Below are 25,845 nucleotides of genomic sequence, written 5' to 3'. Positions count from 1 at the left end.
TGTTCTGCAATCTATGCAGAACAGGCTAGTCAGCTGAGGTGGCATGGCAATGCGTCCTGCTGCCAGTGAAGTAACTTAGTTGAAACGCTTCCCCAAATGAATGGTACGTTGCATGTAGTAATAAAATGTAATCTAGCCCTCTTTCTGATCTTGTCTACCCATTGGGGCATTTATGTGGAGGAGCATTAAAACAATTTTAAAAAGACCCTTTACCTCTAATCTCAAGTAGTACCTCCAGTCTCTCGTTCTGTGAAATTTTTAGAGTGTAGGCTGACTCTTAGTCCCAAACCGTGACTCTTCATCTGTGCAAAGTCCAGTTGCCTTGGGTGCACTAGTTTACACCGTGATATTTTATGGATATTTTACTCTTTCACAGAGATAAACAGTGGAAGTCACTTTACTTTGGCCCAGTTAATTCTTGCTCTATGAAATTAGGATAGCTGTTGCTCACTTTAGCATTAAAAAGGGGGGCTCTTTCCCTTGCAGTGTGTGTGTGTGTGTGTGTGTGTGTGTGTGTGTGTGTGTTTATGTAAATGGGTGTATAATGCACTCCACATTAGCTGTGTTGATGATGGCTTCAGTTTCACTGCTGTCAGATTTCCGTATCTCTCTCTCCGAGTGAGTAGGCTGGCCTGAATGAATGTTAGCATAATTTATGCAGCTGATAAGTGATTTGAGCGCTTGAGTTATTGATAAACCGCTTTAGCATATCATTTTCAGCTTGATGCTATGTGACATCACAGCAAAATGTAATGTGCTGGTCCCCAGGCTAGATATTAAGGTAGAGCTTTTTCTTTGAATTCCAGGAGCCAGAGGAAACACAGCGCTGTCTGATACAAGCACATCTGATCAGCACCAACCCAGTCAATCCCATCCAGCGTTCCCTGTCGGGCCCCAGGTCAGTTTCTACCATTGACTCGAAATAAAATTTGCTTTTTTGAAAGCAAATATTAACAATCAGCTAAATGGATAAAGTAGAATTATTTGGCTGCATGCTGTCATTTGAAATGTATGCTTAGCAATTAACATTTTTAAAATGTGCATGTGTGAGAGATTTATTCATCTCATATTTTTTTTAAAGATAGAAATCTACGTACAGTTTTCAAGCCAAATTTCAGATTTGGGCTAGGGATTTTTGCTCCTTAATTCAAGTTACTGGAGCCTCACATCAGTCTTCAGCTTTAAAAACAGCCTAAGTTGGTGTGAAACTGCTAAATGGACTTTTAATGTAAGTTTGATTCAACAGTTTGGGTTTGACAGTTGTGTGTGTCGCGCACAGACTTTGTTTCAAATTACATTTATCCTAGTTGGGAGCCAACAAGTATTTATGTGGATTGTGCTGTAATGCTAAGTAAAAATTTGAAGGGTTTGTGTTTACAAAGTGACTGAGCCAGGCTGCTAGGGAAGAGCTGGCAGACATTCTGGCCCCCCGTTTCTGAGCGTATCTCCACAGGAGAATTAAATTAGCTTGTGCCATTTGAACCGCCATGAGTTCCTCCTAAGAATCCTTCAAGCTTTAGTCTGACAAAGGTGCTGAGAATTTGTGCTTGCTTTGGCAGCACTTATATTAAAATTTGAACTATGCAGCAATTTTAGCACGACCCCTGCACAAGGATTACCGTACATGCAGATTCACGAAGCTTTACATATTTGGGGAGGTTCCTTGACTCATTGGTACAGCGCAAACTGCATGCAGAAGGTCCCATGTTCAATGCTAGGCATCATTGATTTTTTTTTATTAAAAACATCAATTTGCATGTGATGCTAGAGACCTCTGTCTATAACCCGGAAGGGCCAAAGCCAGTCAGAGTAGCGCCCCCCCCCCCGAACTATAGTTGGCAGCTTTTGCAGGTCTGCCCACTGGGGGGCTGCCAGCTCAAAAGTGTTGTTTGGCTTTGTTTCTTAGGAAATGTTCGGTGATTGGGTTTAATCGAGCCGTCCTTTCAAGAGCAACCAATACTTAAATTCTACATGGCGCAGGTGGGGTCCATATTACCCGACCTGGTTTAGTATATGCTGTGGATTTGAAACCGGAAAGAATTCAGAGGAAATCAACAATGCAGCGTTTGTGAGTGTAGAAAGCCTTGCACGTGCTGTGAATATAAAGGAGCAGAGTATATTTTTCCTAAAGAGAGCAACCTTTGATCTCTGAACAGATCTGCTTACTCATGAGAAGGGACAGCCTGTAGAGCAGCCCTCACTGCCAGAAATCAGACCTATATTATTTATTTATTAAATATGTACACCACCCTTCATCTGTAGATCTCAGGGCTGTTCACAGCATAAAAGTATTTGTGGAGCAACAACGCCATGTGGGTTATAGATTGACCTCCTGAGCTTGTTGGGGGGGGGTACAAATTTAGTTACATTTTGTCTACGCAACAACAGTCGGTCCATCCATATGTCCTTTTTGTTGTGCTTTGGTGATGATTTGTATTGGGACAGTTATATATGATCTCACTTTTAGTACTGTTTGCACCTGCGAATGTTTAGCAGTGGACATACCTCTTTGTTTCCAATCTGAAGAAGTGTGCATGCACACGAAAGCTCATACCAGGAACAAACTCAGTTGGTCTCTAAGGTGCTACTAGAAAGAATTTTCGATTTTGTTTTGACTATGGCAGACCAACACGGCTACCCACCTGTAATTGTTTCCAATAAGTACGAGTCCCGTAATTTCCTGCTGAAATCCTGTAACTGCTTATGCCACAGATGTTCCAGTTTATTTTCTGGGCCACTTCTGTTGCAAAGCAGCGCAACAGCAGCCTTCTTAAGTGGCCATAATGTGCTCATATTGGGGAAGCATGGCAGAGCCACTAATAAAGTGGAATGATGTTCCGTACAAATCCTCTACTAACGCACTATTATTGCACTATTACAGTTGCGGAATACCTCTGCAAAAAGCAAACACAAAAAACAGCCCTGCATTCACCTTTTAATTGCTTTGTTCTTTTGAAAACCACCTTGAGAATATGATTGATTGAATGAATGAATGTTAGTATAAAAAACCAGGCCAACAAACTTATTTTTGGTTGTTAGGTCATGTTGGTTTTACTGGTATGCTGGATGTGCACCTCTTTCTAAACTGCTTTGGGAAGCATTTTGTTTGAAAAGTGATTTACAAATCTTAAATAAAGGCTTTCATTATCACCAAATTTGGCAAATAGCTACTGCATTTTAAAATACCATTGGATACCTGCAGTAAGTGTTTTCGGCAGGGGTTTGGAACCTCTGGCCTGTGGGGCAAACCTAGACCACCAGGGGCTCCCATTTGGCCAATGACCACATGGAGTACAAAATATTTACTTGGAAGCCTGTTTGCGCATTAAAGTTGTGGTGCAGCGACACCTTCGCTAGAAATCTTTACCCGAAAAAGCTCTCATGCACTGATTTTTTTTCCCTTTCATAAATTATTATATAAACCCAGGCTGCAAATTTATCAGATAAATTGAAATTGGTTGTTCATATTACTTTTAGCTGATTAATCAGCAAAACTTGCATATGGGGTAAAAACAATGTTTCTGATGCAAGAAGCATTTTTTCCCTTTGTTTTTAGACGGCACATAAATTTCTTGTAGGAGGCATCGTCTTAGAAGAGGCGTTCCTCCCAATGTAATGGGAAAGAGAGAAGGCCTCTTTTGAGAAGGCACTCGCCAGCTATATTTTTTAATCACAGTGAAGAAGACTGTCTGCATCTATATCTGTATCCATATCATCTGGGACTACATCTGGGACACTTTTTTAGTCAATTAAAAGTGTTTTTAGCTAGTTAATCTAAATCAGTGTTTTTCAACCACTGTTCCGCGGCACACTAGTGTGCCGCGAGATGTTGCCTGGTGTGCCGTGGGAAAAAAAATTGTTTATTTGATCCCTATTCAAGAGAATTACTTTATATATAGTCAATATAGGCACAGAGTTAATTTTTTTAACATTTTCTAATGGTGGTGTGCCTCGTGATTTTTTTCATGAAACAAGTGTGCCTTTGCCCAAAAAAGGTTGAAAAACACTGCACTAGTGTGCCGCGAGGTGTTGCCTGGTGTGCCGTGGGGAAAATTGTGTTTATTTGATTCCTATTCAAGAGAATTACTTTATATATAGTCAATAGAGGCACAGAGTTAATTTTTTTTAACATTTTCTAATGGTGGTGTGCCTCGTGATTTTTTTCATAAAACAAGTGTGCCCTTGCCCAAAAAAGGTTGAAAAACACTGATCTAAATGATCCAGCATTTCTAAATGCTGCTGGCCCAGTTTACACACCCTTCACCCCGTGAGTGTAGTCAGAAATCTAAAACAAATCAGAAGTAAGTCACAGGCTCTGGGTCAGTTTGCACAGCATGCTGTCCATCAGAGCTTTTAGACTACAGCTCCTGTCATACCTGAAGATTCGCTGTGCTGACTGAGGCTGATGGGAGTTGTCCCAACATCTGGAGGGCACCAGGTTGGGGGAGGCTGCTCTAGTGAAACCACTGCAGCCGTGCTGTTGTGCCTTTATTTTGTAATATGGTAAAATATGATTATTGTGTCTCCTTTCAGCCACTACTGACGGCGCAGCAGCTAGCCTCAGCTGTAGCAGGGGTGATGCCAGGAGGCACGCCAGCACTGAATCAACCTATCCTTATTCCTTTCAACATGGCGGGTCAGCTGGGGGGCCAGCAAGGACTGGTCTTGACTTTGCCTACCGCTAATCTCACCAACATCCAAGGGCTGGTGGCCGCAGCTGCAGCAGGAGGCATCATGACTTTGCCGTTGCAAAATCTACAAGGTAAATCGCATTGGGAATTCCATTTCCTTTTTCCGGTATTTTTTTTTATTGTTTTGTTTTATAATGCATTTAAACAGAGTGAACAGTCATAACAACAGAAGACAGTTAAAAGATGGAAAACAAAACTATAAAATAGGCATGGAGACGGAGTTCAGTAGATTTGGTTTAAGGTTCTTAAATGGAAGAGCCTGTAACAAGAGATGCTTAAAAGTTTGATTTCAGTGTCTACCCAGTGTTAATTTAGTCCCCCACTGATTATAAAGTGCAGAGTAGGTTTTATTTTGTTGTAGTGTTGTTTTTATTTTGATTATATATTTTGTGGTTTTGTGTTCTGGTCTTGTTCTGTGAGCCACCCTGAGACATCTGGGTATAGAGCAGAATATAAACTACTCTATATTCTGGTGTATAAGACTACTTTTTAATCCAGGGAAATCTTCTCAAAAGTCGGGGGTCGTCTTATACGCCGGGTGGAGAATCTGCGGTTGAGCATATCTCAAACTCTATATTTAAACTGGAAAAGTTGGGGGTCGTCTTATACGCCCAGTCATCTTATACGCCGAAAAATACGGTATATATACGTGTGTGTGTGTGTGTGTGTGTGTGTGTATATATGTATATATATATATATATATATATATATATATAATACCTCATCCATCAGATTGAGCTCTGTGGAACAAAATGATTAACTTAGTCTAGCTTTTTTTATTTGCATTTTTTTGAGGGGCAGAATAAAACCCATTACTGTAAATTGCCATTTATTCAAAAAATTATCAGAAAGAAGGATGCGTAAAGTTTGAAATAAAAATAGAAAACTTGCTAGAAACAACATTTGAATTGTAGCTGTTCTCCTCAAAGTTGAGAGATTTTTGGTTTTCCATGTTTTTAAGTATGTTTCTAATTTCCGTGTATAATTCATTTTAAATTATTTATGCAAATAAATTTGCATAATAATAATAATAATTTATTATTTGTACCCTGCCCATCTGGCTGGGTCCCCCCCGCCACTCTGGGCGGCCTCCAACAGATATTGCATATAAATGCAAACATATGAATGTCTAAATATTTAATAATTTTGGCACATATTGTAATTTTAGATATAAAATAAATTAATTTTTCAGTTTTAGGTCGTAATTTTTTTAAGAGGGATTCAGATTTACAGTAGTTAGCTGAGATACCTGATAGAGACATTGGAAATTCATTTCGTTGGTTGGTTTTGACACACCAAACTTTTGCAAATACAAAAACAGTATCTGGATTTCAAAAAGGAAATTCATGACTTCCATTCCTTTGGGCCACTGAAACTGTAACAGCTCAAGTTTAGTTCAGAAAAGACATGTGCGTACGTGTGTATTTGTTTGTCTGTCTATGTCAGGCATAGGCAAACTCTGGCCCTCCAGATGTTTGGGACTGCAATTCCCATCATCCCTGACCACTGGTCCTGTTAGCTAGGGATGATGGGAACTGTAGTCCCAAACATCTGGAGGGCCAGAGTTTGCCTATGCCTGACATGGGCAGACAAACAAATACACACGTACGCACAGCCACACCCACCCTTTTGTGTTCCTAAAATACATTTTGCTGACATAATTGGAAGGGGAAAGTATCCCACAGATAAAATGAAGCTCCTGTTAAGTGAATGTTCTGCACAGCACTCTAAGTACTTTTTGAGTGATTAAACTCCAGTCGCTGCTCATGACTTGATGGATTGTGTGATGCACTGAATGCTACAGGTTGTGAAACAGTACGGAAGGGAGGCAGCTAATGTGTTGAACAAACTCCCTTACAAACGGCACACATGGTGTGCCCTCACCTGTTGGCTCAGAGGCTCGCCTTTACCTTGCGCAGATTTTAAACTTTAATGTCAACAGACCTCTCTTATCATAGTTGCAAATGGTTTTTTTTTTTTTTATATAAGAATTTATTGGCATTTTTCTATAACAACATATACCCACACCCACACCTACAATTAAACAAATGCAAAACAGATAAAACAAATACAAACAGTGTCAAGCTTTCTTATTGCATCTTTCTAGAAAAAAAAAAATTTCTATTTCCATATCTTGACCATTGACTTCCCCTGCCTTTTCACCTTCGAGTTTATATCCTTAATCTATTTTATAACCATTTCTCCTGCAAAAAAAAAAAAAAACATTAACTTCAATTTTATAATTACATTCAATTGTATCTTCAACATTTTACTAAAAATGCATCATCATAGTAATACCTCATCATTTAATCTTCTTGATCCATAAACTTAATCCACTTAAATTCACTTTACTTATACTCCACCTCATAGATCTTCACAAATCATTCTCATCTAATCTATCTCTTCTATCCTTAAGGTTGCTGCTAGTAACGTAATAACTTGAAATATCTCCTTTCATGTTCAAATAAAAAATATAACGAAATGTTGTTGACAGTATTCACCCTCCGATTTCAATTTACCATATCAGGCTGCTTAAAGTTTTACTTGATGCCTCACCCCACACCCCCTCTGTCCATTATTCTTCTCCTGGTGGCATCAGCACTGAACTTCCGTATCTCTTCCCTCTCCAAACGTCCACAGATCCAGGCACAGTCCAAACCTCTCCTTGCCACGAGTTCAGAGGTGTCCATCTCATCATCTCTCAGCTTCTTCGGTTCTTTGTAACATTCCTTTTCTTCTTGTAGATACCTTAATTCTCTGTCCCTGGCCCCCGAGCTCACACCTCGGGGACTGGATATACAAAATCTTAACGTCGCCTTGGGGCTGCCACCCCCAAAAAGCGAATTTCTTCTCCGAAGTAGCTCATTCATTTCTCTCCATCTTTGCATCCATCCTCTCAGCTCTTTGGCAAGGCTTTCTTCCAAAGTATCAAAAGTTTTATAAGCCTCCTCTGTGGGCAATTGGTTCCATTTCAGACCCCCACACAAGACTTTGACTTTTCTATAAAGCAATTCCACCTTCAAGGCAGTGAGTCTCTGTTCGTCCGTTAGTCCAGAGTTCAATACCAGTTCAAGGACAAATCCCAGCATACTGGCAGAGGAGGAGGAAGCGGGTGTCATATTTCTACTCCCCTCTTTGTTCATCGCCATTTTCCTGAGCTGGAGCGCAAATACCGCAACTTTAAAAGGAGATATTTTCCTCTAGTTAACTTCCCGAAAGAAAAGTTTGCCAGTCTCATGTGTCAATTTTAAATACATTATAGCCAGTTCTGTAGCAGCAATCACTCAGATTGGTTAGATTCTTGATCTCGAAGGGAGGGAGGACAGGCTGCCTTTCTCCTTCCCCCCGGATCGTTCCAAAAGCACGATTTCTGATCAAATTCTTTACTCACGACCACCGGGTTCTTTTAGCTCCATTCTTCAAAGGTAGAACTTGGACGCTCACCGCGGGCTCTGTCGCCGCATTTGCATCCCGGTTGGGGCATGTCCCCGAAGCCCGGCTCCGTTTGCCCTTCACCCCCACTCCCCCTTTACAGGGGGGGCAAGGGAAGGGTTCGGAGCCTCCGCGGGCGCAGCCGGGGAGCCCAGGGTGCGGGACGCTCTTCCCGCACCCCAACCGGAGCCGCGCGCTGCGGTAGCGCGGCTCCTAACCCCCGGGATGGACAAGGCGCTTCGGACCCGAAGCAGCCTTCGACCACCCGGCGATGGCGTCGCCGCCGGAAGTCCGCAAATGGTTTTCACTTTAATGTTTAAAATAATGTCTCCCTCTCATACCATTAAGCTGCACCAAGGAACCTGTCGTTCATAAATCATAGATGAAAAGGACACACTAATGCACAAATTTTGCTTGTTTAAAATTTGAGAGTGCATGTAAAGTAGGGAACTGGAGATTAAAAAAAATAATGCAAGGACAGGGTCCGGGTAAAAGTGGAGGAAGAGGCTTTTTAGTGTAGGTGGATGATGAAATCTTAATGAAGACACAGGCATTATAAAAGTGTATCGCTTGGCTCCAGGGTATTATAGCTTATGGTTGCTGTGGATATAGTATTATAAATAAACATAAGCTGATACACATTTTGCATCGCAGATTCATTCTGCCTTACTAATTTGGATATCATGGCTACCTTATGTGTGCCAGTTTGGCTGAAGGAAATGTGAAGATTCAACACCAAGCCCCGCTGCGGTGCAGGCTCCATTCATTTCAATGGGGCTTGCATGGGTCAGCCATAGGACTACCACAGAAGGGTAGATGGGATGCCTTCTAGCCCTCTCTGTATGGTTCCAGGGGTCCATCAGGTTAATTCTGGAACGTCAGATGGAGTAAATCATGGATTCATGGGAATATCTAAGTTAGAACTTATATGCAGAAATGACATTTTATCCTTAGGTTGATGTAAAGGGTAAAGGGACCCCTGACTATTAAGTCCAGTCACGGACAACTCTGCGGTTGCGGTGCTCATCTCACTTTACTGGCTGAGGGCGCCGGCATACAGCTTCCGGGCCATGTGGCCAGCATGACTAAGTTGCTTCTGGCGAACCAGAGCAGCGCATGGAAACGCCGTTTACCTTCCCACCGGAGTGGTACCTATTTATCTACTTGCACTGACGTGCTTTCGAACTGCTAGGTTGGCAGGAGCAGGGACCGAGCAACGGGAGCTCACCCCATCGCGGGGATTCGAACCGCCTGTTGATTAGTTCAGATATCAAGGTTCATTATTATTCCACAAAATGTATACCTCTTTAAAAGTTACTGTAAATCTCATGACCTAGTTTTGCAAATGTGAGGGAGTACAGCAGGTGTTGTTAATTGAGCTGTAAATGTAGTATATAAGGAGTGTTGTGTACTCCTCTCTGCTCCCTGGTGGGTGGGTCACTGGTTGGGTCATGGTTTGTGGAATTTTTTAATCTCAGTATAACTTTTATTATTATAATTTATTTTTTCTATAATTAAAAACCAAGCAAAGGACCTGTTTTTGCACCCTCTTAATTATTTTAAATACGTGTAGTTTCCTCAGCATATCTTTCGCGCAGCAGTTGCTCCACTGAATTTCCATAACATCTGGTTATGGGCCTAGTTGCTGAGTGGGTAATTCGTTGCAGGGATTCAAACCGCCGACCTTCTGATCGGCAAGCCCTAGGCTCTGGTGGTTTAACCCACAGCGCTACCTGCGTTGATGTACCACAAAGTAACTCCTACACTGACCTCTAAGAAGTTGTTCTATAAGCAGTGTTAAGAGGTAAGAAATAATATATCCTGGCAAACAATGGCTGGGAATGGCTGTGGTGGGTGTCAGGAATCACAAGCCATGATAGTATTCTACCACCACCGTCCCCAAGTCGTAGAATGCCACAGGAATAATCTTTTCCAGGGCCAGTTTCCTTAAGAGAAGAGAATAGTGGGAGGTTTGTTTGGTTTTGTACATTAATTTCTAAATGTACAAGTTGAGAGGTGGGGAAGAGGCAGGCCTTTAGACTGACTGGCGGCTGTCACACACACACACACACACACACACACACACACACACTCCATCTTGGTATTCCTTCTGAAGCAAAACTCTGGGTTCAGCCTCCACCCTCACAGAGAGGTGTGTCCTCCATTCCTAGCAGACTTTGATTTCTCTTCAACCACTATACATCATCAGAAGCCAAGCTGCAAAAGAGAAGACCATGAAGCTTGGACATGGAGAAAAGTGATGTTGCAGCTTCTATAAAATATCTGGATATTTAAGAAGCCAGCGCCAGATCCTTCATAAATGACTGTCAAATGTGTCTACATTCCATCCCGCACTCCGTAAGGGTGTGTGTGTGAGGTACAGAGGAATGGTTCCTGGAGGCTTCTTCCAGCAAGGCAGGGCCATGGCAGGTGGGCTGCTACTCTTCTGAGCATGCTCTCACACAGTCGGACAATTCAAGGCCTTTCTGCACTTCTATTTCATCACTCTATTCCTGGTTTTCTTGAGGAGAAGGGAGGGTGATAACCAGTCCCCTCCTTGCTGCCTTGTGGATTAAATAGATATCTATACTACATCATGCCAGATTTGAGCCAGCAAAGTATGAGAGGTTATTGGGGTGCAATACTTGTATTTGTTCTTCAGAAGCCATGGACAAACAGTGTCAAGCATTGAAAGGTTCTCACGCCATAAAACTTAACGTTTTATTTCCCAAACTTTGAATGTTTCTCAATTTGCTTCCCCATCTGTGGATCCTACAGCCAATAACAATCAATTGTCTTCCCTTATCATTAGTGAAATGTCCCTGTGCTGAAAGGAAACCTTGCTTTCCTCTGAAACTGTTACATCTTTAAATTTACTTTTTTTTTTTAAAGAAGAAGCAGGTTATTTTAAGCATCATTTCATGGCTAAACATGTGCATTAAACAGCAAAAGAACTGGGAGCTAGAAGATGGCCATTAGAATCTTCAGACCGATATTTATTCATATATCATAACACTACAGAGAGAGGGTTTCTTTAATCTTGAATTGCTTAGAGGTCCAATTGGCCCTTTAAAAATAGCAACAACAAAAAAGTCACAATATTTTTTAGCATAGTTGTATAATTTGATTGCAAGAAAATATCTAAAAATTGCATTAATTCATTTAATGCATTTCTGTATTGGGCTTGCTAGGCAAAGGAGGGGGGGGACGACGCAGTTGAAGTGCCAACTTCAATTGCTTACTGATCTAAAATCCAGAGCCCCTTTTCCCTCAAAAGGGCATTCTCTCTTTTAACTAAAGTGATGCAGTCCCTATTCATTTGTATTCCCCATCTAGTTACATGGAATAGCTTTCAGAGCCTACAGAAAACAGTGTTTCGGTTATGTATTTTAATGAGCACCAATGTCAGTAATAATCAAAATGATGTTTCACTTAGAGGAATAGTTTATTCCCAGGTACTTCTACATGGTACTAACATAACCAAAACAAGGATGACACAGTAAGAAGAAGGACTATGCTCAATAGTAATTTCACTTTAGAGCCATTACTGCAAATAATATAATCCCTGCATTACTATATATCACATAAATGAAGGACAGGTATGGTAAAGTTTTAATAAAGTCAATGGCTACCAAGAATCTGATACAGAAGTATGCTTTGCCCCATTAAAATCGTTGGGCTTAAGCACATATAACAGGCACATACAGTATGTATATGATAAGGATGAATAAAAACAATATGATGTTTATAAGGGATCAAAATAAGGCATCAAAACCCTTATTTGTTTAGGTGATTATTATTTATTTCATTTGCTTATTTCAACAATTTAGATACGGCTTCATCAGTCAACTCTAAGTGGTATACAGGTGATCCGATGCAGTAAGACCAGCCATGAGTTGAAACGATAAAATCAGAGTTTAACTGAGAAGCCTGCTAGGAGGCTGTCTGACTTCGACTGCAAGGGGGTTCCACAAAGCTGGACCCACAATACTGCGATACTGATGTCCCAGCTCACATAGTTGGCTTTGAGCTGCTTTACACATATACGTCCATTCCTTGATTACTGTAATGGCAAGTGGTGATTTGAATATATGACTCAATGATCAATTTACTCACGTCCAGCTGACACATCACAGCAACCCGGAAGTGGACAGAAAAGGGGGGCGGAACAGGGTGGGGCATAACATGGCGGAGAGTGCACTCCCCCATCACCCACAATGACTTGGAAGGCAACCGCTGCACTAATCGGGGGTTGCCTATACTGCATTCATTAATTATAAATGTATTTATAGGCTGTATTTCTAGCTTGTCCAGATCAACAGAAATCAAAATGAGCCCTCACAGATCAAACACCAGTTTCCTTTGTTTTTCAGTAGAGAGCATCACACATGCTGTGATGGGTCATTATCATGCTTACCTGAGGTTTACAAAAAGCATGTGTTACATTGCCAAAAGATGTTATCCTTGCTTTCTCTGTGCATCCTTTTTGTAGAGATTGTAGGTGCTGCATTCCGAAACCCACAAATGAGCACCATTTGTATGTCTTGCAGACTTGGCAAAGAACAAGTTAGCATTTCTGAGGCAGTTGTCCATTTCTTTTGTACATAACCACTTTGATTCATTTTTTTAAAAATGTACCAAGAGTCCTTATGTGAAACTATGTGATGTTAACATGTGAACCAGCTTCATATACCACATTAGGTTTCTGGGCCTAACCAAGGCACATGTTTGCACAAATCTGGCTGGGGCCGTGGAGAGGATTTTCCCTTTCCTACTCAGTCCTCCTTAAGGAGGTCTGTTTTGTATTTTAAGAACCATTGGCTTCATGTGCAGTCAAGAGTTTCCAGCAGATAAATTAATATCAAGTAATTCCTCTGAATATTTGTTACCATAAAATCAATAGAACTTGAGGAGGGAGGGTTACAAAAGTTCTCAACGCATTTCTTAGGGACACTTTGAAACAAAAACGGGGGGAAATTCTGCGGCTCGTATACTTTGAAATGCCAAAAAGGGGTCTTGAGTGCCTCCCTGTATGCATATAATAATAGTCTTTTCAAAGCAGTGGTGCATTAATTGAACTGGAGGCTCCCAAATGAAGTGCATGAATTGTAAATAGTTTAGCACTGGGAGAAAGCCAGGAGCAAGTGTTGCCACTGGGTAATAGTCTCCTGTGGCCCCAGAGGTATTTATAGAGTCATTTTCAGAGGAGGAGACGACGACATGTAAAGGTTTGTGTGCTCTCTGGCTCCACATGGAAGCTACTGTTGTCCTTCTATCCATTACAACTCCAATGTTCTTCCCTTCACCCCCTCCCTTTTGTTGCTGTAACATCATAGTGGAGTAATACATTGGGATCAAAACATGCAGAGGATTTTCCCACTAAGGTATTCCAGTGGCATTACGGATCACAAGAGCGAACTTGAGTAGCAGGTGCAGGACACTAGAAGGGAAAGTATTGTCTGATTTTACATGCAGTTTCTCTCTCTCTCTCTTCCCCCCCACCCCCGTAATCTAAACCACTCACTTTTTTTCTACCATTGCATGTTGCAAATTTCTGTATCTCTGGGCTGCTCCTACTAGAAAGTTAGGCATGCTTAAGCTCCATCGGAACTGAGGTGCCCATGGGCTTCCTTGGGTTGCTTTCAGTGTTTTATTTATTTCTTTTAAAAATTAAATGCCACCTTTCTGAGGCTCCAAGTGACTCCATGATAGGCACCTCAGTCCCTGGTATTCCAAATTCAGTCTGGGGTCTTAAAAGGGCAAATGTTTCAGGGGCTTGTACTACCCCAGTGTAGGTAGGTAGGTAGATGATAGATAGATGTTGATAGATAGATAGATAGATAGATACTACATAGATAGATACATACATAGATAGATACATAGATAGATAGATAGATACATGATAGATAGATAGATAGATAGATAGATAGATAGATAGATAGATAGATACTACATAGATAGATAGATAGATACATAGATATATAGAGAGATAGATTAGATAGATAGATAGATAGATAGATAGATGGATGGATATTTGAACAGCTGCTCCCCATGTCATTTCTGCTTTTATGGCACTTTAGGATTGCCATATTTCAAAAAGTAAAATTCCTGACACCTGCAGAATTGTTGAGCTTTTCATAGGAAACCACTGAAATTGGGAACAAACCCCAATTGTTGAGCTTTTTTTGGGGGGGAGAACGCCCCCCCCCCGACAATTTTCAACCCCGAACACCAGGACATGTCAGGAATTTTCCTGACGTATGGCAGGCCTATCTCACTTTCGAAAGCAGGCACGGTGATTGTGGTCCTGCTACTCAGAGAGCTCCTTTATGCTCACAGTACTAATCTTTGGAACCTACCCTGCATTTCACTTTTGGCTGAAATACAGTTTAATGTGCTGCACATTACCTATGCTTGACTTGTCACTTACTGCAACACACACTGTTTGGGCACTATCTCTATGGTGTATAAAATAATTGTTCTTCCAGGCCAGGAACGCACAATGCTTCACCCCCCTTGCATGGCATAGTCGCTTGGTGCTGCTTAACTGATACTGCTGAGCATTTTCGCATTCGGTGTCTAAGACTATGTGTACATTAGTGGTTTAAAACTCAGCAAGGTTGTTTTCTCCACAGTTGCACACTGCGGTGCACACCAGATAGAGAGGGCAGGGGTGCTCTCACTCCATGTACATTACCCGTTTGGTTTGCCTGCACTGGCACCACCGCCAAACTCCTACTCATGAAGTTGTCACCTGTGCATTTCTGGGCACCTGCACCTGAGCGATGGCTGCCTCAAATGTGCTCACCTTAGCTTCACCACAAAGTGTGTGTGGCTTACGTTTTCCTTTCAGATTGAAGCTTGGTTGATGGGGGAAAGCATCAAACGTTAGTGTTTCTCAAGAAACTACGGGATGGAGGTGGGTTGTGGCTCACGTCATACGTCTATGGTGGGAGTGCTCTGGAGCCGGAGTAAACGGCAGTCTGTACCCAGCCTCTGATGAGGCCACATTTTCTGTAATTTGCTCATCCGTAGCATATATTGCTAGCCTTTTTTCATCTCATAACCACATTTCACGCCTGGGGATTGCTCCCCTTGTTAATTACTGTCATTTTAAAATCTGCACAATAAATGTTAGCATATGTGGTCGTTCCACTTTGTTTCATGTCTATGTGGTGTCCCATTTTTAAAAATATGCTTCCAAATTTGCTTGCTGCACACAGGCTTCTTCCATGTTTGGGCAGCCTGCAAGGCAGCCAAAATGCTGAGCAGGAGATGGAGGTCTGGGAGTGTGTGTCTGGCTGAGCATCTGAAAAGTGGTGAATGGAAGGGGCAGGATTTGGATGGCAGAAGCGCATGAAGGGGAGTGTGGCTTAACCCTTCCCATGCCTGCCACTTCTCCTCTACATTTCACTTCCCCAGCTGATTCCCCCCCAGTCAAGCAAGTGCTTGCTATGCTGGAAGAATGCTGTACTGGATGGGCAGTGCAGAGGAGAGGGAGCACAACTTTTTTGCCCACAACTTTTTCTCCTCCCAGTTATGCTGTCCTCCGCTGCTTTTATTGTGTTTGCAGTAGATCTGGGTGGCCAGATTTGCCCTTGAGCCTTTCTGATCCAGCTTGGGGCTGTTGCGGAGCTAGACAAATGGAGAATCGTGTGAGAAAGTCATCCCACAACCCCATAGCTAGGTTGTGCCTGTGCAGTCCTAGCTACCCACACACATACACCCCAACATTTTGCTGATCGGATGTTTTAGAAGGAGAGTGGGGAGGGCTGCCTTTGGCCCGTGTCCCCTCCCTCTGCCCACCAAAGAGCTACTAAGTGGGCTTTCTGCTTTTATAAAGGCCGGTATGCACAACCAGCTGCTCTGCGTGTGTTTTGTTTAGATTCAGGCCTAATGCTGTCATTCTTTTCCCCCTGCGAGGACTGGAAATTGTAGTTCTGTGTGAGGAGATTGTAACTTCTTCCTTTTTTAAAATGAAATTTCAGCACCCTCACTAAGCTACAGTTCCTACAAATTGATCCTGTCAGGGAAGCCTTAGCAGCAAAACCAGCGTAAAGCTTAAGACAGACAGATAGAAATACTGTATTGTCCTGACAAAATTATACTCATTGCAGTGGCTAAAGTGCCATCAAAATATTCTGAATTCATTCAGTAAAACCTGAGCCCTTGTCTGCTGTTTACCAAAATGATCCATTACTGCTGCTGACAGCACCATTGTGTATAACACTGCATTAAAGCTTTAAAATGTTTTGTTCACAAAATTTATTGTTTTGAAAAATGTTTGGGTGTATTCATTTCACATCCTTTTTTATCCTGGAAATATAAGCAATAGTTCTCAAAACTTTGTGATTAATTTTAATGCACATGCTCTCTTTTACTTGTTTTCATTTGTAAACATTGCACAATTCATCTGAAAACAGTTAATCTAGAGAGACCGAGATATCTATCATTTTTAATGCAATAACATTCTCATGTATGTTGCTATTTTAGATTTTCTGAGCAGTCTTTTTCATATACATATAGATGTGTGTGTATATTGAACATTTGACATGAACTAATTTGAGTTTCCTATGTTTGTGAGCTACCTCACAAGGGAAAAGTTGCATTAAATAAATAATAGAGATAAAAATTTATAGTTCCATATATTTCAGAGCTAATGCAGCCAACGTACAATGGAACAGTAACATGAAGACACACTACGCTGTAATTTGATTGATTTGTTTTGACAGCAGCCAAATAATTGAGAGTGAAAGGTGTCAGCACAGATGAAATATTGTAGAAGCCACATTCAGAAGGCAAACCCCAGCAGCAATTGCAACTGGAGTTTTATTTCCTTTGATATCATACTGTTACTCACTTCCAGTTTATTATAAAACCATGAGAGGTAGGCAACTTTTCAAATGAAAGAAGCGCTTGCATGGAGAAGATAGAAATGGAAGTTTGTGTCAGGTACTTGAACAATGGAATAGATACTGACATTGGGTTGTGTGATGGATGTAACGTGGAAGGCAAAATTATCTTAATCTTTCCCCCTGGTTTTCTCTCTCTTTTTTAAATCCTTTTTTACAGGCTACTGCTTATCTGGCATCTTACCTCTAGCTTGGAGGGTAAGTGACTCCCTCCGGAGCAACCATCAGTGTCATTCTGTGGATTGCTTAGCGGGGGTTTGCTGCAAGAGCAGGATTGCCATTACCCACCCCAGCAGTAAGGCTCTTCTTTAGTTCACCTCTTCCTCACGGCAGCGCAGCTCACAATGTGATGCGTTCATGTCTTCAGTATAGCAGTCGAACGCAGGAGCCGGGGCTGGGGGAAGCGAGGGGCATCTTCTAACCTTGGAGGGCTCTACATAAGAGACGCAGCCAAGTGGCCAAGTAATCCATGGTAGCTGGAAGTAAGGGGACCTGGAAATTGTAGCTGTGGAGTTTAAAAGATGTATAAATGTTCCACTGTGCGCTGTTGTTTAGAAACGCTGTTGACTCAGACCTGCTTTTGTATGTTTGTGTGTTAGCACTGCGGGTGCGTAGAATATGCCACGTTGAAGAAACAGGGCCAATGACCTGCATTCACATATACTCACAGACATGGTAACAAAAAGGGCAAATGGTAGAGTAAAAGACTATATAAAAACAGCTCAGTTGAGTTGGATTAAGGCTTCCATCTAGCCCAGCCTTCACCAACCCGGTGCCCCCCAGATGTTTGGAAACTCCAGGTCCCATCAGCCCCAACCAACATGACCAGAGCGGATGAAAGCGATATTCTAGACATCTGGAGGGCACAAAGTTGGTGAAGGCTGATCTAGTTCTCTTTCCAACTGGGGCAGGGCAACAATCCGGAAGCTTATAAGCAAGGTGTGAATGTAAGAAACATCTCATAATGCTTGTTCTTCATCATTTGATGGTGTTTCCTGCTTGGCAGGGGTTTGGACTGGATGGCCCTTGTGGTCTCTTCCAACTCTATGATTCTATGATTCTATATGGTGTTAGAGACACCCTATCATTGAACACAAGGATTCTATTTTACTATCATTGCTAGAAGCCATTGATAGACCTCTCCTCAGTATATTTGTTTATTTTTTTGTTTATTTTTTTTTAAATAAAACCATCTGAGCTTCTCTCCAGAACTTTGGAAGATGCTTCCTGTGCAAGATCTCACTCCCACTGACTGTGTTTCCTTTTTATGAAGTAAGGCCTCTGCTGAGCTGCATTCGATACAAGGAGGAGCTGCCCCCTTTAGACAATAAACTACCAAGTCATAATCCCACAGATTAGACTAGAGCCCAGCATAGCAAAACCCAAATTAGTCCAAGTTGTTTCAGATGTTCCACCAATGCCAAGGGACTCACACAGTGAAAAGGAAACAGAATCCCATTCCAAGCTTGCCGTATCAAATTCTACAACTCAGCTGCTCTTTCCTGGGCAAGCAAAGAGCTCTTCAGCAATTTCCCTAATAGTTTCATCAGGGTGGACAGTGGATTAAAGGGTCTTGGGGAGCGTGGGGTGCATAATCAATCCTTTGCTCACGTCCCCTCTTGTATGAGAGTGTGTTGGGGTGTAGAGACAAGGCTACCTCTCCTCTAACTCTTGCACAGCCCAGATCTGAATTCTGATGAAAACCTGTTGCCGGCAAAACCATTTCAAAGGGCAGTTGACTGCTCTTTAAACAAATGGTAATTTATTGCTATTCTTGTGAGCATCTTAGTCTTTCGGCTGGTTGGCATTCTTTTTGCTTGCCTTGGGTTCCTAATCAGGAACTGGAATGCATGCGATTGTCAACCACAAATGTTCAGACATCATAACTCAGCCTTCCCCACCACATGACAGGCTTAAAAATAACACGGGCTTGTTTTTATGTACCTTCTGATTCCAAGCCTTTAGGGTGCACTGCAGTCGTGCTGTAAATCTTTTCTCTGACACCACACAGGCTAAAAATATACTTTTTAATAAGTGGAAGCAGAGTATGTCATGATTTTATCAGATGGGGCTACTAAAACACTTAAGACTTTAAGTCTTGACATAAAACCACAGAAGTTGGCAAGCATGCGTGTGTCTCTTTTGGTTATGTGTCAGCATGCCATTTGGTAAATAATGAGGACAAGGTTAGCAAAAGAGACTGGCAGATTAGAGAACTGGGCCAAAGCAAACAAGATGAATTTTAACAGGGATAAATGTAAAGTACTACACTTGGGCAAAAAAAAAAAAAAAATGAAAGGCACAAATACAGGATGGGAGACACCTGGCTTGAGAGCAGTACATGTGAAAAGGATCTAGGAGTCTTGGTAGACCATAAACTTGACATGAGTCAACAGTGTGATGCAGCAGCTAAAAAAGCCAATGCAATTCTGGGCTGCATCAATAGGAGTATAGCATCTAGATCAAGGGAAGTAATAGTACCACTATATTCTGCTCTGGTCAGACCTCACCTGGAATACTGTGTCCAGTTCTGGGCACCACAGTTCAAGAAGGATACTGACAAGCTGGAACGTGTCCAGAGGAGGGCAACCAAAATGGTCAAAGGCCTAGAAATGATGCCTTATGAGGAACGGCTTAGGGAGCTGGGTATGTTTAGCCTGGAGAAGAGAAGGTGAAGGGGTGATATGATAGCCATGTTCAAATATATAAAAGGATGTCATATAGAGGAGGGTGAAAGGTTGTTTTCTGCTGCTCCAGAGAAGCGGACACGGGGCAATGGATTCAAACTACAAGAAAGAAGATTCCACCTAAACATTAGGAAGAACTTCCTGACAGTAAGAGCTGTCCGACAGTGGAATTTGCTGCCAAGGAGTGTGGTGGAGTCTCCTTCTTTGGAGGTCTTTAAGCGGAGGCTTGACAGCCATCTGTCAGGAATGCTTTGATGGTGTTTCCTGCTTGGCAGGGGGTTGGACTGGATGGCCCTTGTGGTCTCTTCCAACTCTATGATTCTATGATTCTATTCTATGATTCTATGAAGGAGAACTACCCCCAGACAGCAGCTAAGATCAACCTGAAATAAGAGGGTCCAGCAAAATAAATGCCAGCCAACTACAGACAGCTATCAGAAGGGCATTCATGTGCTAGTTTGTGACACACAGACTGGTAGTCATGACTCATATTCCAAGCTTGTCCTAAAGGAGCCAAATGGCCCATTAGCACAAAACATGAGTGGCCAAGCCCAAAGGGGAATACATTGTAGTAAAGCATATTCCATAATAATATATTCTGCACAATATAACGATATAACGAACCTTTCCTTGAGGGTTAACCACAATCAGACCTAAAGATTCGGCCAATAATCTTATGGGAACCTGGATGCGGCCCAGCAAGGTCTTCTGGATGCTCCATCCTTCAATTTCAGTGGTCAGTGCTGACACACTGCATTATCGCAAAGAGACCCACTTAACATAGGAGTACTTTCAATTGTCATGAGCATTCAGCTTATGAAAAGTGACATCCTCTCCATCAACCCCCGCAAGCTAAAATTCCTACTTCAGAATGTTTCAAGAAGTTGGGGCTGCGGTCAGTTTGAATTCTATTGCCGACAAATGGTATACACATGGAGTCATGAAGCACAGCAGATAAATGGATTTCAGATACTGTATGGAGAGGCAACTGTGTGGTGGAAAAGGCATAAACTTGTGCGTTCTTACTCGGATGTAAATCCCACTGTGTTCAATGGGTCTTGTTCCCAGATGCTGGAACTTGAGATTGCAGCTTAAGACAAAAGAGGATGTCAGAGCCATGTGGAAATAGTCCATTGGTGGGAGATGGGAAGAGGAGGAGATACTGCAAAGGGCAGAGAAATGATGCGAATGAATGGAGCTAAACTGCAAAAGTCTGATATAGAAGGATTCAGTTCTGCGTTGCATTTTAAACGATAGCATTTTGCAGATTTTGATGTGTTCATTTGAACCATAATGTGTTATGAGAAGTTACAGTCATAGATCATTATCTTACAATATCACCTTGACTATCTAATGATGGGAAGCAAGCCATAATAAGTGATATGAGAAAATTATTCGTGATAATAATCCATATTTCACTATTCAAGCAATCAAATGGAAGGTGCAAGACTCACATGGGAAAGTGCAATGTGTCAGCAGTGAATGATTCACATACATCTATACTTAGGCAAGGATAGCAGACAATTATAATAAAAATACAATAGATAAGGTGTATAGGCATCTCTGTATACAGCTGTTGAATTTTCATATAGTCCAATCTGTCAATTTCTAGTCCGTGGGTTCACACATAAGTCTGTCGTGTCCTGTTTCTTTGTTAGCCTGCTGTTGTTGTTTTTTTAAAAAAACTATGCACATAAATGCATTTTCTCTCCAAATGTGCATCTCCAAAATATGCGTTTTTTTTCCTCAAGGTACACATTTTTAAGCGTTTTGAACTTTTCTAAAAAAGATCCAAGAACTGCATCAGAACATTTGGGAAGTGCAAAAGCCAGCAGATAACCAAACTGCAATCTGTACATTAGTCTTGGGGGAACGCAGGTCAGGCTGGCTCATATCGGAATTCAGAAAGATCAGATTCCTCAAGCATCCCTAGTTGTATTGAGCTGTGATAACTAACAGCCATAGACAGGCTTATCCTCCATAAATTTGTGGAATCTTTCAGAAAGCCATCAAAAATAGCGGCCACCACATTTTGTAGTATTCAGTTCCATAAGTAAGTGAATTCCTTATATGATTTAGTGTACTTTTATTGAATTCATTTTATCATTATTATTATTTTACATCTGTCTTGATCCTTTAAGATGGAATGGGTCAGAAGTCTTTTTGACTACATTTCCAAGCATATATATTCAGATGGAAATCCCAGGTAAATGTGCTAGGGGTTGCAGATTAAATAACTCCCTGGTTTTAGGCAAAGTATACTGGATTTTTGATTGTAGATCTTTGTGTATGCGTGTGGGTATGCATGGTATTCAAGCATGTCTTTCACTAAGTGGCACCATAACTTTTTAATAGGATTGGGGGCTCACCTGACATACTCGGCAATAGGTGTAGGGCTATTTTGTCCCTTGGGTAAGCAGAGGTTAGGGTTGTTTATACATACACTGCACATTTCTATTATTATTATTATTATTATTATTATTATTATTATTATTATTATTATTACCCCAGCCACTCTGGGTGGCTCCCAAAAGAATTAAAAGCACAAACAGAATTAACTGCTTCCTGCAACTCTTGCCTAGAGCAGGGGATTTCTGCACACCCCTTTTAAAATGAGGGAAGAAGCCCTTTTGTTTTAGCAGTGCCTTGCAAGGTGTTTGAAGATTGAAATTTTAACTTCAGGACTTCATAGCACTGCATTTTCCCGTGTATAAGACTATATTTCCCTCCAATTTTTTTAAAGTTTAAAATTGGGGGTCTTATACACGGAAGGTTGCAATTATTTATTTCTTAATTTTGGGCTCAAAAAATAGGGGTCGTCTTATACATGGGGGCATCTTATCCACAGAAAAATACGGTACCTTGCACATGATGTCATTCTGATGCCATGTGATTGACAGGCTGGCAAACCCTCCCACCTGTCAAATTTGGCCTGCACAACCAATCATAAATCAGCAGGCTAAGACGATCCATTTCCTGTTCCCTGCATGACCCAGTAGCAAAGCCCTTTTGTATCTCCCCTGCCTTCTTCCTCATGCACTGCTCAGTGCACGGGGGATTTCGGCTGCTTCTCCTCTTCGCCATCTATCGTTTATTTATCGTTATTTATTTCTTTATTGCAATTTCTATCCTGCTTATTTCTCCAAAAAGTCTTAGTCTGCATTCGGACAGCATTTTATTCTCTTTTCCCGATGTTTCTTTACCTGAATGCTGCAGGTTATGTGATCGTTCACATGGTATAAAAGCCATTTCTGGAAATCTACCAGATTCTGGCAGAGGTTTAGTGCTTATTTCCGTGTGTGTGTGTGTGTGTGTGTGTGAGTGTGTGTGTGTACTCAATTTAACCCAGAAAATATTGTGAGTTTCGCGCTGTAATTATCCCATGGTTTTCATGGATGTGACTAAATTTGCAGTGCTGTTTTGTCATACAGCTGCTCCCCATTATTTTTTGTGGGTAGATCACAGGGCAACATAAGCACACATGTGCATAAGAGCTTGGTGGCATGTCGAGTGACATCTGGTGCTGTGTCACACCACGTCACGGCACAGCAGGGTGGTATATTTGTCAAAAGCCACAGTTCCATAGTTCAACAGGAAATGCAATGTAAAAGGAATGTTAGAAACTGGGACAAACGTTCTGGCGTCCTAACCAGGAAAACTTAAGGCAATAATCCACACGTCTAACAAACAGTAATAAAAGCAGAATATATAGCCAGGGGAGAGTAAGGGGAAAGCTTACATAACGGGACAGCTGAACATGCCTGATGGCACATCTAAAGAATCAGCTGGATCAGGCCTTATGAGAATGCAATACAGTCCGAGAATACACCAGGGGCTGCTTATCTTGAGCTTCTTTAAGTCAAGTTTTGGCATAACCTGAAAATTAGAGTTAGATATGCTGCTAATTATCTTACAGCAAACACATAACTATATAAGAAATTGTGTTTCTCAAAACAACTGCATTTAATGCCAGGGAGAGAAGGAAACTCAAACCATTGAAGCCTCGTATTTTTAATGTAAAATTAATTCCTTTGGATATATATATATATATATATATATATATATATATATATATATATATTACCGAAAAAAGCCACAACATTTTTCTAATGTGCATTAAGAACGTTGGAGAGTTCACTGAAGCATATGCCTTGAGCTTTCAGGAGCAATCTGTAGTCAGGCATTTTAAATGAAAATTGATTTGTGATTTACATGGTCAGTGGAAAGAAAATTAACTTATGGAAGGTTGTAATGAAATATTAGACAAGTAAAAAAAAGTAGATGGTGATCTAGTGGAACTAAAAGTCCCATCTGGAAGAATTCGGTGACATTTTTACATTTATCTGTGTTCTGCATGAGTTGTAATGTTAGTGGTAATTTTATGGGACTGAACTGAAATGAAAAGGGTGTTATCACAGATTGCCTACAATATAGGATTGTGTTCAGTGGAGAGTCCTGTATCCTTTCCTCCATTTTCTTATAATATGAGTCATTGCACTCCCCCCCCCAAATGCTACTGTTGTTGAATTCATTCAGCCCTGTACTTGAGGTTATTAAAGAAGAACATCAGACTCTTGCAAATACAATCTAACAGCACGTTTAAAAGAAACACGGCACTTTCCATTGACTGCTTCTGCATGGAGTTTAGGGAGCACTGGGGAAAGAGCATCTCCAGAAGATGCAACAAATGCGAGAGCTGCCAGTCAGAAGCATTTACCTGGCAGGGTCTATCCATGGAGCAGGTCATATGGGACGTGGCCCGTCCTCTAACATGGTCCCCTTATGTCTGCCTGTGGGTGGAGGGCAAATGGGCTCCCCTGGCACAAATGGCACTTCTTGAGCCCCTCCTGCCTTCAAGTATGGCACCAGTCCTTCCTAAGGAGAGCCAGCCCTGCGAGTATGAGTATTTCTGCCTTTTCAAATAGATCACACTTTTCATTCCTTCGTGCCGTTGGCTGATGGGACAAGCAGTAGGGGACTTGGGGCATTAAAATTTCAGTGGTGCCCCGTGCAAAATTCAGCCCCCCGTTGCTGCTGCTCAACTTCCTGTATAGTGAGCAGTCCCAGTCTCCTAGTCATAGGACTAAGGATCTGCATGCTGGCATAGGGTGTGGGATGTGAGGCGGGAAAAACATGGTATAGGCCTCTGAGTCTGTGCCATTTCAGAAGGAAAATACAGGTGCATAAATAGTTCCACACACCACAGCCCAACTGGCCTTGGAAAGCTACAACATCAGAGAGCCAGTGTGGTGTAGCGGTTAAGAGTGGTAGACTCGTAATCTGGGGAACCGGGTTCGCGTCTCCTCTCCTCCACATGCAGCTGCTGGGTGACCTTGGGCCAGTCACACTTCTCTGAAGTCTCAGCCCCACTCACCTCACAGAGTGTTTGTTGTGGGGAGGAAGGGAAAGTAGAACGTTAGCCGCTTTGAGACTCCTTCGGGTAGTGATAAAGTGGGATATCAAATCCAAACTCTTCTTCTTCTTCTTCTTCTTCTTCTTCTTCTTCTTCTTCTTCTTCCATTGTTCGTCATTGTTACGGCACCCAGTGCAAGCAAACCAGTCATGCTTATCTAAATCTGCCTCTGGTACTAAGAAGTACGCCGTGTGTTAGACACTATATCCTGGCAGTGTTTGTCCAGTACGGAAGGGGCTCAAGGCAGATTTATATTAAATAAAATTCAGAAGTGATCCAAACAGTACTGAAAAGACTCAGATCGTTCATATTATAGAATAGTAGGAGAATTAGAAGCATCTCAGCTCTCTCTCTTCCTCTCATTCCACACATTAGGCCTCAGCTCTTCCTTCCACACAGCTAAGTTCTGCTCCCACATCACGGCAAGCAATGCATAGCAGTCGCTTGCTGGGCCTCTTAGCAAAACTGACCTTTATCGGTTAACCTTGACTATAGCCATGGATGTCTGCAGGAACTATCGGGGGTTGACTTTGGGGGGTGGGGATAAAATATTGAAATATTTTTTTTCTCAAAAACGTGAAAAGGCTATAGAAATGCACTCTTTTAAAGAAATGAAAGCCCATAATCTGGAGGTTATAGCTCATCCAAGGAGAGGAAACAGCTGCGACGAACCTCCCTGCCAACTACCCCTCTGTTACCAAGTGTATTAC

At 41.8% G+C, this 25,845-nt stretch overlaps 1 protein-coding gene across 2 annotated transcripts in view; it reads left to right on the top strand.

Annotated features, from left to right (window-relative positions):
• The window catches only part of POU6F2 (POU class 6 homeobox 2), a 314,499-nt gene that overhangs the window by 163,504 nt on the left and 125,150 nt on the right, over nt 1–25,845 (top strand). For both annotated transcript variants that reach the window (XM_033165828.1, XM_033165829.1), the window contains exons 3-4: nt 807–898; nt 4,534–4,762. In XM_033165828.1, coding sequence (XP_033021719.1) covers nt 807–898; nt 4,534–4,762 — 321 coding nt within the window. The remainder of the gene's footprint in view (nt 1–806; nt 899–4,533; nt 4,763–25,845) is intronic.

This window comes from Lacerta agilis, chromosome 12, assembly GCF_009819535.1.
Source record: "Lacerta agilis isolate rLacAgi1 chromosome 12, rLacAgi1.pri, whole genome shotgun sequence".
In the NCBI taxonomy this organism is placed as follows: domain Eukaryota; kingdom Metazoa; phylum Chordata; class Lepidosauria; order Squamata; family Lacertidae; genus Lacerta; species Lacerta agilis.
This window is presented reverse-complemented; position numbering and strand designations above follow the sequence as displayed.